The sequence below is a fragment of the Triticum urartu genome, chromosome 2 (genome assembly GCF_003073215.2).
Source record: "Triticum urartu cultivar G1812 chromosome 2, Tu2.1, whole genome shotgun sequence".
NCBI classification, from domain to species: Eukaryota; Viridiplantae; Streptophyta; class Magnoliopsida; order Poales; family Poaceae; genus Triticum; species Triticum urartu.
In genome coordinates this window covers 33831174-33846875 of record NC_053023.1, presented here as the reverse complement: position 1 = coordinate 33846875, position 15702 = coordinate 33831174, and the positions used below count along the sequence as shown (strand labels likewise).

At 44.3% G+C, this 15702-nt stretch overlaps 1 protein-coding gene across 1 annotated transcript; it reads right to left on the bottom strand.

Annotated features, from left to right (window-relative positions):
* Positions 1–8224: 8224 nt before the first annotated feature.
* On the bottom strand, positions 8225–9825 carry LOC125540860 (desmethyl-deoxy-podophyllotoxin synthase-like). The gene is made up of 2 exons (XM_048704398.1): positions 8911–9825; positions 8225–8833 (listed from the first exon to the last, which is right to left on the bottom strand). The coding sequence occupies exons 1-2, from the start codon at positions 9823–9825 to the stop codon at positions 8225–8227; spliced, it is 1524 nt and encodes a 507-aa protein (XP_048560355.1).
* Between the last annotated feature and the right edge of the window lie 5877 nt (positions 9826–15702).

Genomic DNA, 15702 nt, shown 5'->3' with positions numbered 1-15702 from the left:
ACTTGCCTGAGATTCGATCGTCGGTATCCAATACCTAGTTCAATCTCGTTACCGGCAAGTCTCTTTACTCGTTCTGTAATACATCATCTCACAACTAACATATTAGTTGTAATGCTTGCAAGGCTTATGTGATGTGCATTCCCGAGTGGGCCCAGAGATACCTCTCCGACAATCGGAGTGACAAATCCTAATCTCGAAATACGCCAACCCAACATGTACCTTTGGAGACACCTGTAGTACTCCTTTATAATCACTCAGTTACGTTGTGACGTTTGGTAGTACCCAAAGTGTTCCTCCGGTAAACGGGAGTTGCATAATCTCATAGTTATAGGAACATGTATAAGTCATGAAGAAAGCAATAGCAACATACTAAACGATCGGGTGCTAAGCTAAAGGAATGGGTCATGTCAATCAGATCATTCAACTAATGATGTGACCTCGTTAATCAAATAACAACACTTTGTTCATGGTCAGGAAACATAACCATCTTTGATTAACGAGCTAGTCAAGTAGAGGCATACTAGTGACACTAAGTTTGTCTATGTATTCACACATGTATTATGTTTCCGGTTAATACAATTCTAGCATGAATAATAAACATTTATCATGATATAAGGAAATAAATAATAACTTTATTATTGCCTCTAGGGCATATTTCCTTCACCCGGTCATCTCCGCCAGCGAGTAGATGGTGACGGGCGACACGGTGGAGGGCGGCGGCGTCTGGCCGGTGCAGGCGCCGGCGGTGGAGTCCAGCGGTGCGGTGGAGAGAGGCAGCGGCGCGGTGGTGACGGGCAGCGGCGGGTTGGGTGGTGGTGCAGACATGATCGAAACCGAGCTATCTGATACTAAATTGGTAGGAGTTAGGATCCTACCTGTTCTAGGCCGTAGGTTGTACGGGAAGGGGGAAGATTGAACGAGATGCGATCGCGGCTGCCGGCGGCGGGGTGCCGTGGCGCGATGACGAAGAGGTGGCGGCGGCGCAAGGGGCGGGTAGGGTTAGGTCTTCTAGCTCCCTTTGGGAAGCGGAGCAAACAATGATTGCTTCTTGCTTGATTAGATTGATACATCTCCTCTCCTTATATAGAGAGGTTTACTTGACTCGTAAGCAAACGATCCTAATAACGATAAGATAATTGGGCTAAGCCCCTAATAATGATAAAATACCTTGGGCCACAATTCACTGGGCTAAGTCCCTAATATGTTGGTCATAACATTATTTATTTATTTTTGCCGTTCTTTCGATCTATTTTGGATTGACCGACTGCAATGGCATTCTTTACATCTTGCTGTGACATGCAACCCACTTTGAAGAATGACAAAAAAGAGTTGAGATGTTGGGCATTTTGCGGCACTTTTTTGTTGCTATCAAGATGGGAACAAACATCAGGCACATGATTTTAGATCACCAATTTAGCTAACAAACATTTGTAATATGTCACAAAAATATATATATATTGAAACTTCATTCAATGGCGAATCTAAAGATATGTTCTTGCGATATCCAACACATTATACGCTAGTCAAATCAAATACTTAAATGTGCCTGAGTTATATTTCCATCCGGAAGGAGTAAGGAAGGATATCCTTTAGTCAGCATCGGTCCTAGATTCCATGTAGTATTTGCTTATCATTGCACGATTCACTGCATTATATATAATGGATCGGGTGTTCTAGAAGGGCCCCTCATACTCGTACCCAGACTTGTTATCATATACTCCCTCTGATCTAATACGGACTACATATGATGCAAAATGAGTGAATCTACACTCTAAAGTGTGTTTATATACATCCGTATGTAGTCCTTATTGAAATCTCTAAAAGGACTTATATTAGAAACGAAGGGAGTATTTGGACATATATCGTATTTATATGAGTATGATGTTCCAAAAAACCTTCACATGCATCCCGTCATCGACTATATAAAGCACTACAAAGGCAAGGCAACTAATACACGTGCTTGTTATAGCAGTAAAGTCAAATCAATAGAATAAATATGACATGCCAAATACAACAATGTACATCTATGCAATATGGATGCAAAACTTACAAGTGCTACTTCAAGCAATTGATAGATGCAAATATATTCGGTATATGCATCCATAAGACAAACCTAAAAATCCACAAAATGTACTTTAACGTTCAAAAAGTTGCAAGAAAATCATGCATTAAACATTACTTATAAGGGAACTATGGCGATGGTTGTGGTACCATACATACCATGGAGGCCATTGTGAGGGTTCATAGAAATCCGTGGTGTGCACGGCATGCCTTCTCTACATCCTCCCTAGAGTCCTCATGGGCCTTCTGTATTCTCTCCTGTGCACTGAGCAGTGCAAACCGTCTCATGTAGGACGCGGAGCAGAGGGTGCGCTGGCACCCACCAGCATGATTGTGCAACGGCGATGAAGGAGGATGCTAGGTAAGAAGAGGCAGCAACACAACGAGAATGATAACCACGAGTGAAGGTGAAGAAAGAGAGATCGGGTTATGACCCGAAACTTGAAGCAAAATTTTAACAGAGAACGGCTGTAGAAGTCAATCGGATACAACATTTTCGTGCAAACGGGTGATAACCTTCCACCCTAAAACTTGACATGAGGACTACTCGTCGACTACCCACCTGCTCGACCTGTTTCTAAAGCAGTCGACGTGAACCCTCATCAAACCAGCCCTAAGCCAAGACTCCCCCCTCAGACCTAATCTGACTGAGAATAGAATTGCACGTATCAAGGGAGGACAGAAAGCTGCTTATTATTTGTACCCTGGTTTCTCTGCAAGACCTCAATGCATGCACCAAAGAGTCCAAAAGGATTGACATGAGCACGTAGAGGAATGGTTGAATTAATTGGCCATGACGAAGCAGAAAATAAGAGGATGTACGCATGCGGAATCCAAGCATCTTACTTTGGACCTTGCTCTGATTGTAGGAGTACTCAATCGTTTTGACTTGGGATATACTGAAAGAGGTTTTGACTGTTCGTGTAGGATACAAACACCGCCGCCCGGGTTGAGTACGAAACACACCCGTAAACCACGGGGAAAGAAAATCCCCTCATATCTACGAAACCGTTGCGGCGTGGCCAACGTATCCGGTATTCGGTCGTAGTTACCATGGTCGATTCCTCCGCACCAGGTGCAAGCAAAATTCACGCCATGGCGCCGGCCGGACACTCCTCCTCTTGTCCCTACATCCACACCGACCTCATCGTGTCCATCGCCGCCGCCGGCCGCTTGTCTCTAAGAGTCTACGCCTCCCTCCGCGCCGTCTGCACCGAGTGGCGCTCCGCCCTCACGCCGCTGTCGCCGTACGCCTGCCTTCTCTCCCTCCTCCCCGACGGCGACGCCGACTACAGCGCCTCCGCCATCTCGCTCCCGATGCGGCGCTCGTTCCACCTCCACGCGGGGTCTTGCTTGCTCGACCGCGAACACAAGGCCAAGACGTCCTCCCAGCGCCTGTCCGTGGGCGCTCCGCCCTCATCTGCGCTGACCACGGCCAGTCCAGCCCGGGCTGGAGCGCCACCAGTCGGATCCCAGAAATCCAGACTGACAAGCTGGCCGATCCGGTTTGGTCTGGTCCGCCAGCAGCCGATCCAAACGGCTGCTCGGTCAGGGACCGCACCGGAGCTGACTGTGTCCACCGCTGACGACCACCAACGGCCCATCCACGGCCGCGCCCGCCTTGTCGGCTCAGGCAACGGCCGCTTCGCCATCGCCGTCGATCAGCAGGGCAGCGCGGCCTTCCACCGCTGCTGGACGAGGCGGATCTACCTCCTCGATCCCCGTGCCGATAAGGAGCTCGACCTCGTCTCTCCGGCCGAGCAACATGACACCGTGCGCAAGATTGTGTTCGCGCCCAAGGGCCGCGACTACTGGACCGTCGCGGCCCTGTACAAAAATAGCACCAAGGTAGCCCACATGGACTGGGAACTGGACAAGAGCTGGACACTCGTCGCCAAAAACATGAACCAAATCGCCGACCTAGCCTTGTACAACGCCGATGACGGCAAGCTGTACTGCGGCTGCCTCAGCACAACCGGAGCCCTGCACGTGTTCCGCATCATCGCCAACGGCGGCCAAGGCTACAAGCTGGAGCCGCCCGTGTGGAAAATCGACGACGCCTTCACGCCGCCCTACGACCGCATCTCCCCACTCACCTCCACCAAGCAACTCTTCATCTGCCACGGCACCATGTACCAGGTGTGGCAGAACAAAAGCGGCGCCACCGTCACACTCGGAGGAGTCGGTTACCAGATGCCCGTGGACGAGATCTTCCTACTTAGGTGCGAGTACGGCCAGCAACGCTGGGACGTGGTCAAGGACCTGGGAGGCTGCTCCGTCTTCATCAGTAAGGACGGCAGCCCGGTGGTGGTGCAACCCGCCGCTTTTCCTGCAGAGGTGAGACCCGATTGCGTGTACTGGATCAACTGGCCGTCATGTGTTCCCATGGTGTGTGATATAGCCACCGGGACCTCCCATCCATGGGTGCTTCCTCTTCCTCTTCCTTATGGCGCGTGCTACAAAGGTGACTGCTGGTACTTTGGTGATGACCACCCACCCTCCCAAAATTAACGTTGAAGGTTTTATTAATCTGCTTCGGTTGCTTATAAGAATGTCCTGTTTCTTGGTTTTTCAAGATAAACTTATTAGCTTATGTGCTTTACCAAAGGAAATTGTAAACTTCTTTTGAGTTATTTTTGTTTCTCTTGTCACCTGCAAATTGATTTTGGACAGCTCGTCCGCGCATGACGCTTGCTCGGATTCATGTGTCATGCCTAGACGATCCTAATTTAAGTTGCGGAGGCCGTTGATGCTTCCTGTTGGTTTTTCTAATACTCCAATACAATTTATTTCACTTTATATAATGTATTCGTTTGAAGATATTCTCACTTTTGATGAGATCGCCTGAGCCCCGCCACTTGCCACTCGAAACCCTAAAAACGCTTCGGGGCTACATGTCACCCGCCGGCCCCTCAAATAATTAATAATGGGAAATAACCATACATGTGTTAGAGATTAGTTTGCATGCACGCGAATCTCCAGTTGAATGGATGGCTCCCGCATGCACGTCACCTCCAGTCCATAGGAGAATCGCTTTTCTCGTACAAAGATGTTTTCCCTCTGATGGTCTAGTGTAAAAGTGAGGAGGATTATTGTGATGATCTATCGTAGCACTAATAGAAAAAGGGTCAAACGTGAAGCACATTAGTGCCGGTTTGAATTTGAGCCGGCACTAATTGTATCATTAGTGCCGGTTCGAACGGCTATGCATTAATGCCGGTTCGTGTTGAACCTTTAGTACCGGTTCGTGCCACGAACCAGTACTAAAGGGGTGATGGCAGGCTGGCGTCAGGCCTGGGCCCCACGATCACCTTTAGTACCGGTTTGTGTCAGGGCAATACTAAAGGGCTAACCTTTAGTACCGGTTTGTGCCACGAACCGGTACTAAAGGGGTCTGACCTATAGTACCGGTTTGTGTCAGGGCAATTTTCAAACTCTACCCCCCCCCCCCCGGTGTGTCGCCATTTCAGTTCTAAAAAAATCAAAAGAAAATGATAAAAACTTCAAAAAATAAAATCCTTCGAGAGGTAGTTATATTACTACATCTACTAGTTAGGAAAATTTGAAAACTTAAATTTGGACATGTTTTGCAAAAAGTGTAAGGAAAATGTAAAACGGCTATAACTTTTGCATACGATGTCGGAAAAAAACGTATAATATATCAAAAAATTCAGCACGAAAATCCGCATCCGATGGAGACCGCCTACGGCCTGTTTGGAATTTTTTAGAATCCTCAAATTCCAAAAGGAAAAAAAAATATGGTCAAATTTCAGTTTTTAAAAAAAAATTGGTTAAATCTGGTCAAACTACTTATTCAAGAAGTATCAATGTTACTACATAATTATTCAAGAATTTTAGTGTTACTAAATAATTATTTCAATTTTTTAAATTTTGGTCAAATCTGGTCAAACTGTGGTCAAACTATGGTCAAACTTATTCAAGAAATATTAGCGTTACTAAATAATTACTCCCTCTGTAAACTAATATAAGAGCGTTTAGATCACTATTTTAGTATTCTAAACGCTCTTATATTAGTTTACGGATGGAGTACTGTTTTTTTTAGAATAATAGTTTCAAACTTAAACGGTGAAATGTGTGACTTCATGCTCAAGCTAAACTCCTGAGGGTTAATAGGATTAACATCTTACTATTGTCAGGAAAACAACAAGTGCAGACTTGAAAACGAAGGAGAATAGAACCCGAAAGTTAAGCGTGCTCGGGCTGGAGTAGTGAAAGGGATGGGTGACCGGTCGGGAAGTTAGATGATTTGGAATGAGCGATCCACACTTGAGCAGTTAAGAGAGGTGATTAGAGACTAAATCATCAAATAATTCAGAAAAAAAAAATCAAAAAAATAAAAAAAAACCCTTTAGTACCGGTTGGTAACACCAACCGGTACTAAAGGTCCCCCATACCAGGGCGTGAGCTCACGCCATGTGGTGGCACTTTAGCGCCGGTTCGTGCCGAACCGGTACTAAGGGGGGGGAGGCTTTAGTGCCCACACTTTAGTGCCGGTTCCATGACCGGCACTAAAGGCCCTTACAAACCGGTTTTAAAGCTCTGTTTTCTACTAGTGTAGTATTGTTTAATTATCTAGTGTGGTGTGGTTTTAACGTTTAATGTTGAACATTTAATATTAAAGTCTGAAATTTTGGTTATGCAATTATGCAGTGAATCATGTTCATGTTTGAATACTTGTGCACCAGTTGTACATAATCTGTTTTGGAAGAAAATATTCTGGTGTCTAAAATTCTTCTCTCCTGCACTAAAACCATTTCTGACATCAACTTTTACATGATCTATCGGAGATGCCATAAGCATGGGAATTAGGAAGTGTCTCTGCACATTTATGTAAACGTGCGAACATTTCTTTCAACAGAAAAACGTAAGAGTTGGGAAGAATCATGCATGAACCGTGGTGGAGTAATCTGAACAAGATTCCCTCCCATGCGCATGATTTCAAGTGATCGGTGATGCTTGAGCGGTCCGTGTCTTGCTGTTCATCGACACAACATTAATCCTTTGTGACCACAGATGTGAAGTGGGACTGCAAGACGGACCGTGGCCACCTCCCTGACCCTCAGGACGTATGCATGCATATTCTTAGCGACGCAACTGCCGCCACTAATAGGCTGTTATGCAGTAGTGTATGATGAAAAGATTGGGATGCATATCATCTTCTAACAACTTTTCCCTATCATGCTACCTTATTAGGCCTAGATATTAATTATGCGTACGCGAGGTAGGGCTCACTGTCGCCCAGGGATTTTGCTATGGAATAGATGATCTCTACCAAGTGGGTGAAATTTACGGTTACTGTATGAAAAACACCACGCAATTATGGCTTGAAAATTTGCAAAGGAATTTTCAGTTCAATTTTTCTATGTTGATATAGATAGTTATTGAACTCATAACAAGCAATTTTTTTATACATTCCTGTGCATCCCCCAACAAATAAACAAACAAATGAACTCATAACATGTAACTTTTTTGATACATTCCTATGTATGTTCAAGAAATAAACAATGTTGGTTCCGTACACAAACCCTCCATGTGTTGATATGGAAGGAACATACTTGCTACTATACTATGAATAGTTCTCATGCGTGATTAGAGATGTTATTATATTACTCTATATATATCTAACGTTTAAATTCAAAAGTTTAAAACAAAGTTCTTTTTGCTCCATATCTGCTTTTACCATCGGGTGGCGAGAAGGGTGGTTACCGTACGGTAAGCGCATTTACTGCCTGGTAACCAAAACCTTGCTTTTGCCTCGTTTACCAATTACCTGGCTAGTCTGAAGAGAGCATATGGCAAATAATATGAGGATTCATGCTAGAGACACTTACGATTGCAGACTTGTGTTTAGAAAGGTAGTTTTCCCACTCAGTAGAGTTTGGAAAATTTAGCTTGAGCTCGCAAAATCAAACAAAGAGAATCAGATTGGTGATGGGAAATCACATATTTGCTAATCAATATTGATAGTATTATTGATTTTTTTAATAAATCATAAGAACAACACAATACATGCATTACAATACTTGACACACTTTGTAACAAAATGTACATAAATGTTGTGCACATAATTGCAATATGCAGCAGCAATGTTCGATCCTGCCAAGCTAGTCGATGGGATACACTGTGCGGTTGAAGCAGTGCACTAATTAAGCGGCACGAGGACTTTGGCTTGTAGGTACAGGTCGTTCTTCCGCCCGACGGTGATTCCCATCTCCTCTTCCATGTCCAACTCTCCTCCGGCAGGAAGCTCCCAGTCGAAGTGGTAGAGAAGGGCGGCAAGGGTGAGCTCCATGCTAGAATGCGCGAACATCATCCCGGGACATATCCTCCTGCCTGCCCCGAACGGTGTGTACTCGAAGTTGGTTCCCTTGAAGTCTACTTCGCCGGACTCGAACCGCTCTGGCCTGAACTCCTCCGCGGTGTCCCAGTGCTTGGGGTCTCTGCAGATCGCCCACGCGTTCACGAACACGGTGGTGCCCATCGGCACATCATACCCGAGGACCTTGCACGCCTCCGTGGGCTCGCGCGGCAACAACAATGGCCCGGGCGGGTGCAGCCTCAACGTCTCCTTGATGATCAGCCTGATGTACTTGAGATCGGCCAGATCATCCTCAGTCAGACTTGGCTTTCCTTGTAGGCTGTCACGTACTTCGGCTTGTGCTTTTGCCATGGCCCTTGGGTTCCTCATCAGCTCCGATAGGGCCCAGATGAGCGTCGTTGCCGACGTCTCGCTCCCAGCACTAAACAAGTCCTACAGATTAAAACAGGAGGTCATTTAATTAATTATTAGTGAAAGAAAACAAATTAGTTAGCCCGCCGTCAGCTTACCACTAATAGACATTTGATAGCTCCCATGGTAAAAGGCACGTCGTGGCCACCTTCCTTCTGTATCCTCAGGAGCACGTCCAATAGGTCCTCCTGCTCCTCCTCCTTGCCGTCGCCGTTGGACGCTGTGGCGGCGGCCTTCACCTCCTGGTGTTGCTTGATGGCGCACTCGATGAGCTCGAAGCTCTTGGTGTGATTCTCCCATGCCCGTGGGGCGGAGCCGCTGACGAAGCCGACGAGTTGGGATGAGGGGAAGAGGTCGCCGAGGTTAAACCCGGAAAGGATCCTTACCCCCTGCTGGAGCACCACCAGGAACTCTTCCCGCCTGCTGAACCTGTCCCCGATCATGGCGCGCACGGTCATGTCCGCGATGAGCACGGCGAGCCGCTTGCTGACGTTGACGGGCTCGCCCGCACCCGCTGTGATGGCGGCGACGAGGCGCCTCACCTCCTCCTCCCGGACGTGCCGAAACGTTTTTACCCGGCGGGCGCTTAGCAGCTCCATGATGCAGATCTTGCGGAGCTGACGCCAGTGCGCGCCGTAGGGCGCGAACGCCAGCCCGGCACCGTCGGACATGAGGATCTTGATGGTCGGGCTCCATGGCCGCGTCGCAAACGTGAGGTCCTGCGTCTTCATGACCTCGCGCGCGGCCTCGGCCGACGACACCACCACCACGGGCATCTCACCGAGCTTGAGGTACACGAGCGGCGCGTCGCCCAGCCGGCGTGCGATGTCGGCGAAGGCGCGGTGGACCAGCGGCTTGCCGGCGAGGTGGTGCAGGCTGCCGATGACCGGCAGCCGCCAGGGGCCAGGCGGCAGCTGCTGGCCAGCGCCGTGGCTGCGGTTCCTGATGAGCTTGAGGAGCAGGAGAGGCAGGAGGAGAGCCAAGACGAGATAAATTGCTTGCTCCATGGCCATGGCGGCGTGTTACTCTCTTGAGCTCACTCTAGAGAAGACTGGGGATCAACTGCACTATATATACGCATGCGGCACGGACCAAATCTGAAGTCATCGAGTTCGGTAGGATATACTATAAACTGGCGTCGATTGCTATGCGAGCGAGACGACCGGGCCGCATATTTGCAGGGCAAGTTTGGTTGCCGCCCGGAACGAACCGCCCGTCTCGTCTGTCGTCTCCGACGCGCCAAGGATACGTACTACTCCTACTAGGAAGTGTATCTGCACATGCATTTAGCATTTAGCATGTTCGCTAGGGAGCGGTATATTCCCTTCACGATCGCGATGGTTGGACGACCGTGTCTTGTTCATCCACACACTACCTAGTGAAAAAACAAGGTATATCCTAATTACCCACAACAGGACGCATGCATATCCTGTGTCTCGTGCAGCAGGACGCATGCATATCCTAATTACCCACAACCACAGGTTTTTAGTACTCCCTCCTATCCTTTTTATTCCGCGTATTACATTTGTGTCAAATCAAACTTTATAAAAAATGATCAAATATATATTAAAAAAGGACTATGCTAACGACCAGTCGACTGGTCGTTCACCGATTTTTATCTCACCTCGGTTCACAGACTTTTTTTCACTCGTCTGGTTTTATATCAATTAGTCTAGATAGCGGAGAAAAAGAAATAAAGTAGGTTTTTAGTACTCCCTCCTATCCTTTTTATTCCGCGTATTACATTTGTGTCAAATCAAACTTTATAAAAAATGATCAAATATATATTAAAAAAGGACTATGCTAACGACCAGTCGACTGGTCGTTCACCGATTTTTATCTCACCTCGGTTCACAGACTTTTTTTCACTCGTCTGGTTTTATATCAATTAGTCTAGATAGCGGAGAAAAAGAAATAAAGTAGGTTTTTAGTACTCCCTCCTATCCTTTTTATTCCGCGTATTACATTTGTGTCAAATCAAACTTTATAAAAAATGATCAAATATATATTAAAAAAGGACTATGCTAACGACCAGTCGACTGGTCGTTCACCGATTTTTATCTCACCTCGGTTCACAGACTTTTTTTCACTCGTCTGGTTTTATATCAATTAGTCTAGATAGCGGAGAAAAAGAAATAAAGTAGGTTTTTAGTACTCCCTCCTATCCTTTTTATTCCGCGTATTACATTTGTGTCAAATCAAACTTTATAAAAAATGATCAAATATATATTAAAAAAGGACTATGCTAACGACCAGTCGACTGGTCGTTCACCGATTTTTATCTCACCTCGGTTCACAGACTTTTTTTCACTCGTCTGGTTTTATATCAATTAGTCTAGATAGCGGAGAAAAAGAAATAAAGTGCTTAAAAGGGGACTTGAACTTTGGTCCCCCAACTAGCTACTACAGCCACTAACCAACTCACCCATCTTTTTTTATTGTCCACAATAGATAAACAGGGGTATTTGAACCCTTCTTCTTTCTATCATATTAGCAAAAAAAAACAGTCTTGATAACTTGGAATAAGCAGCGTGATAACTATGACATGACCATCATGGTAACTTCAACATAACGCCCTGATAACAAATAACATGACAAAGGTTGACAACTCTATCATTATAGTGCTGATAAGCGTGAGAAGCATGCTAAGTTTAGCATGGGCAACATGCAAACTTTACATGAAGATTATCGGGATATATTTCAACAACTTTTCCCTCGGTGAAAATTTACTATGGTGTTTGAGTCTACGTTATTAGCTATGAAAAATACCACTGTTTTTGCACACAAGTTATGCATTTTGGTTACCGGGGGTATATTTTCAACAACGAAAAATCGTCTGGTCGAGGCCGCGGTGTTTGTATGTAAATTATCAGGTGTGGATGCGTATATTATCATGTTATTTACACAGAATTATCGGCCGTATGTTTTCAACAATTTTTTCACCTGGTTCAAAATTTATTGTGGTGTTCGTACCTAAGTTATCGGATCTATAGTGCTTAAATGATCATGTTATCTACACAGAAATTACCGAGGTATATTTTCAACAACAAAAAGCGTCTGGTCAAGGTTAACGGGGTGTTTGTATGTAAGTTATCATATGTGGATGTGTATATTATCATGCTATTTACATAAAAATTATCGGTGTATGTTTTCAATAATTTTTTCACCTGGTTCAAAGTTACCTTGGTATTTGTACCTGTTATCAGGTCTATAGTGCTCAAAATAAGTTATCAGGTCCGGGATCCTGTGTTACCATGTTATTTATAGAGTATGTTCTCAATAACTTTTTTTCACAGGTCATAAGTAATCGTGGTGTTTGTACCTGAGTTGTCAGGTCCGGAAGCGTATATTATCACGCTTTTACACACAAGTTATTGGTGGTATGTTTTCAACAACTTTTTTCCACGGGTCAAAGTTATTGTGGTGTTTGTATATAAGTTATCAGGTCCGGAAGCCTATATTATCATGCTATTTACACAAAAGCTATTGGTTGTATGTTTTTAATATCTTTTTCTCCGGGTCAAAATTATCGTGGTGTTTGTACCTGAGTTATCAGCTCTGAGGGCGTATATTACCATGCTATTACTTGGAAGTTATCAGCGGTATGTTTTAATTTCAACAACTTTTTTCCACAGGTCAAAGTTATCGTGGTGTTTGTACCTAAATTATCAGGTTAGGGGCGTATCTTACCATGCTATTACTTCGAAGTTATCAGTGATATGTTTTCAACAACTTTTTCTCACGGGTCAAAAATACCGTGGTGTTTGCATGTAAAATATAAGGTCCGGAAGCCTATATTATCATGATATTTACACAATAGTTCCCGAGGAATGTTTACAATGACTTTTTGTAAACCAAATAATGGGTAAGTCGGTCTACAATAATCATGTTTCTATAACATATACAACTTGGTAACTATAAAAATAACCATGTTGATGACTACAACCCGGTGACTACACAATTGTTATGTTGTAACTATATATAGTCTTCCCACCTATAATGATCCCTCTCTCATCAAATTACTACGAAGATTTGCTTGAATTCTACCATGACACGACGCGCCACCTTCCCTTTGCCAACATATCCCACCTGTCCAAGGGCATCTCATGCAGAATCCTCTTTGATCCCACCACCAATATCGTTCTCGGCATCATCGGAGTGCTCGCGGGGATGCCTACTTCCATCAAGAAGTGAACCACAAATGATTCATGAGTGAAAGAAAAACCGAAAATGCATTCTCTATAGAAATACAACAAAATCCGAGTATTACCAATTCGTAACAGAAAAAAAAATCAAATGGAGGGCTGCACCATAGCAGTGGCCTACTCGTGGTAATCACATATCTATAGAATTAGCCCACTTCTAGACAAAACATCCGGTTGGCTGAGATGGTCATTAGATATAGTCAAGGTTAGTTATGAGGCTGCAGGTGTGGGGTTCGAATCCTGTTGTGGAATCGTACGTGCCTATCCCTAACGACCAGTCGGCAGGTACTTAGCTTTCTCGATTAAAAAAATATCAACATCTACAATATCAAATATATATTTCATAAAACTCTATTTCATAATGAATTTAAAAATACCGATTTAGCATTGTGAATATTGATACTTTTTTCTATAAGTCTAGTCAAAGTAAAGACACTTTGACTTCGAACAAAAACTTATATGCAGACTAAAAAGAACCGGAAGGAGTACTACGAACTGGTCATTGACCCCTCTCTGAACAAAAACCCTGGCTCCTGGCAACATAAAGGCACTACGTGGGCCCTTTGTAAACCGAGTGACGCTCTCGGCTTAATTTTTGTGCAGGGAAAAACCATGTGCTACCAGTGCCCAGGAATAAGCCAATCGTATTTCCTTCTGTGCAGGGCATATATGTAAGCCAAGAACATCAAATGAACATCAATATGCTCACGGCTTATATGTAAGCATGTACCTTGCTCTCGGCTAAAACCTGTACTGGCAATGCCTTTTCGTCCTTGGTGTTCCAAGGAGCTTACACATGTCTAGTAAAGCCGCGGTCTATGCTCGGCTTACATGTGTAAACCGAGTACAATAGTCGGCGTAATTTTCCTTTTGGGAGCAATCACGTGCCGCCAGTGCCTAGGAATAAGCCGATTGTGTTTCCTCTGTGCAAGGTGTATATATAAGCCGAGAACATCTATCTGCTCACGGCGTATATGTAAGGCGTGTTCCTTGCTCTCAGCTTAAACCTGTATTGGCAGTGCCATTTGGTCCTAGGAGCTCCCAGGGGCTGACACGTGTCTTGTCAACCGAGTTCTATGCTCAGCTTACATGTGTAAACCAAGTACAATAATCGGTTTATACCCTAGAATGCTTTTTGTTTTTGCGATCCAACACTTACTTCTCACATGTTCTTTTTGTGGCTGACTGTTGACCCGCTTGTGAAAACTAGACAAGGCCATATTATCCTGTTTAGAAAGCCAATAATGCTACATACATGTCCTATCCACATGCTTCGTCGACCATCCTTGCAATACGTATGCATACAAAAAACTTGACAAATGTTGTTGTTGTTGTGATGAGGATGAGATGATCCAACACTTAATTTTCCACCGTCAACATCTATATCCACGTAGCATGTTTTGGATCCATATGGGGCATTCGCTTTAGTGTGTAGATGTGGTCTTTGGGGTCTTTGGGTGCGACCAATATTTTTTGGAAAGGGGGTTAAGAACTCGTGGCCTCTGCTTCTGGTGTGCAAGCTCAACCATCTAACATGGGATTTCTTTAACCAGTATAAATGATGTTCTATCAGTAGGCAATCTCAGACCCTCGATAAGAAAATCGTCTTTGGTTAACAGATTACCAAATGTCAATCTTCGACACATGAGCTATGCCATGCTCAGTTCCAGCATGTAAGGTGTAAATTTTTGACAGACAAACTTTGGCTACTACTCCCTCCGTTCCTAAATACTTGTCTTTCTAGACATTTCAAATGACTACTACATACGGATGTATGTAGACATATTTTAGAGTGTAGATTCACTCATTTTTCTCCGTATGTAGTCACTTATTGAAATGCCTAGAAAGACAAGTATTTAGGAACGGAGGGAGTAGTACATAAAACAAAGGCTGAGACTCTATGGTCCCCACCAAATGGAGGGATGACACCACCAAATAAATTATTGCACTCTAAAATATACCATTGAAAAATACCCAAAGCCCATGTTAACACTATCATTTTCCTATAATGCATGAGAGAGAGAGAGAGAGAGTTTGATATTACATAAATGCCCTTTTTGTTTTTTTTTCTATTTCTCTTCTCTCTCCTACTTTTCAAGGGTATATTTTTAATCTAAGTTCATTCTACTATTCCTTTGCGAATGTCGAGAGTACCTACATATTGGGTACGGAAAAGGCTTTTCAAAACTGTTTGCAAACTACTGGAATTATTGCAATTGAAAAATTAGATCTCCGAAAGTCCAAATCACTAGGTTTTTACACTAGAGGCCTGCCAAATTTTATCCTACTTGGTTTTGCTTGTGACATTTGATACACTCATGCTGCTTGTTGACTTAGCCAAACATGGAAGAAGCTCCCTTGCTGAAGAATCCTTCGAAGACGTCTTGCTGACACTAAGTACATATTCTTAGTCGGGTGTTGGCTTGTGCCCATATTTCTTGAAGATGGTATTTCCACTGTTTTTTTTCTTTTGAAGATTCTCCAGTCAGGTGGTTGATGGTACGGGAAACCGCCAGTACCCTCAGTAGAGTGGCGAATGTGGCCGAAAATACCAGAAGGGAGTTCACACAAGGAGTATATCTCGGAAATTTTAGCTTGAGCTCATAATATCAAACAAATAAAATCAAACTGGTGATGGCAAACCACATATTTGATAATCAATACAAAAGATATTATTGATTTTTA

Coding starts and splice junctions, on each gene's coding strand:
- LOC125540860 (XM_048704398.1), bottom strand. CDS start 9,825: ATGGCCATGGAGCAAGCAATTTATCTCGTCTTGGCTCTCCTCCTGCCT. Junction 8,834..8,910: donor CTATCAAATGTCTATTAGTG/GTAAGCTGACGG, acceptor TTTAATCTGTAG/GACTTGTTTAGTGCTGGGAG.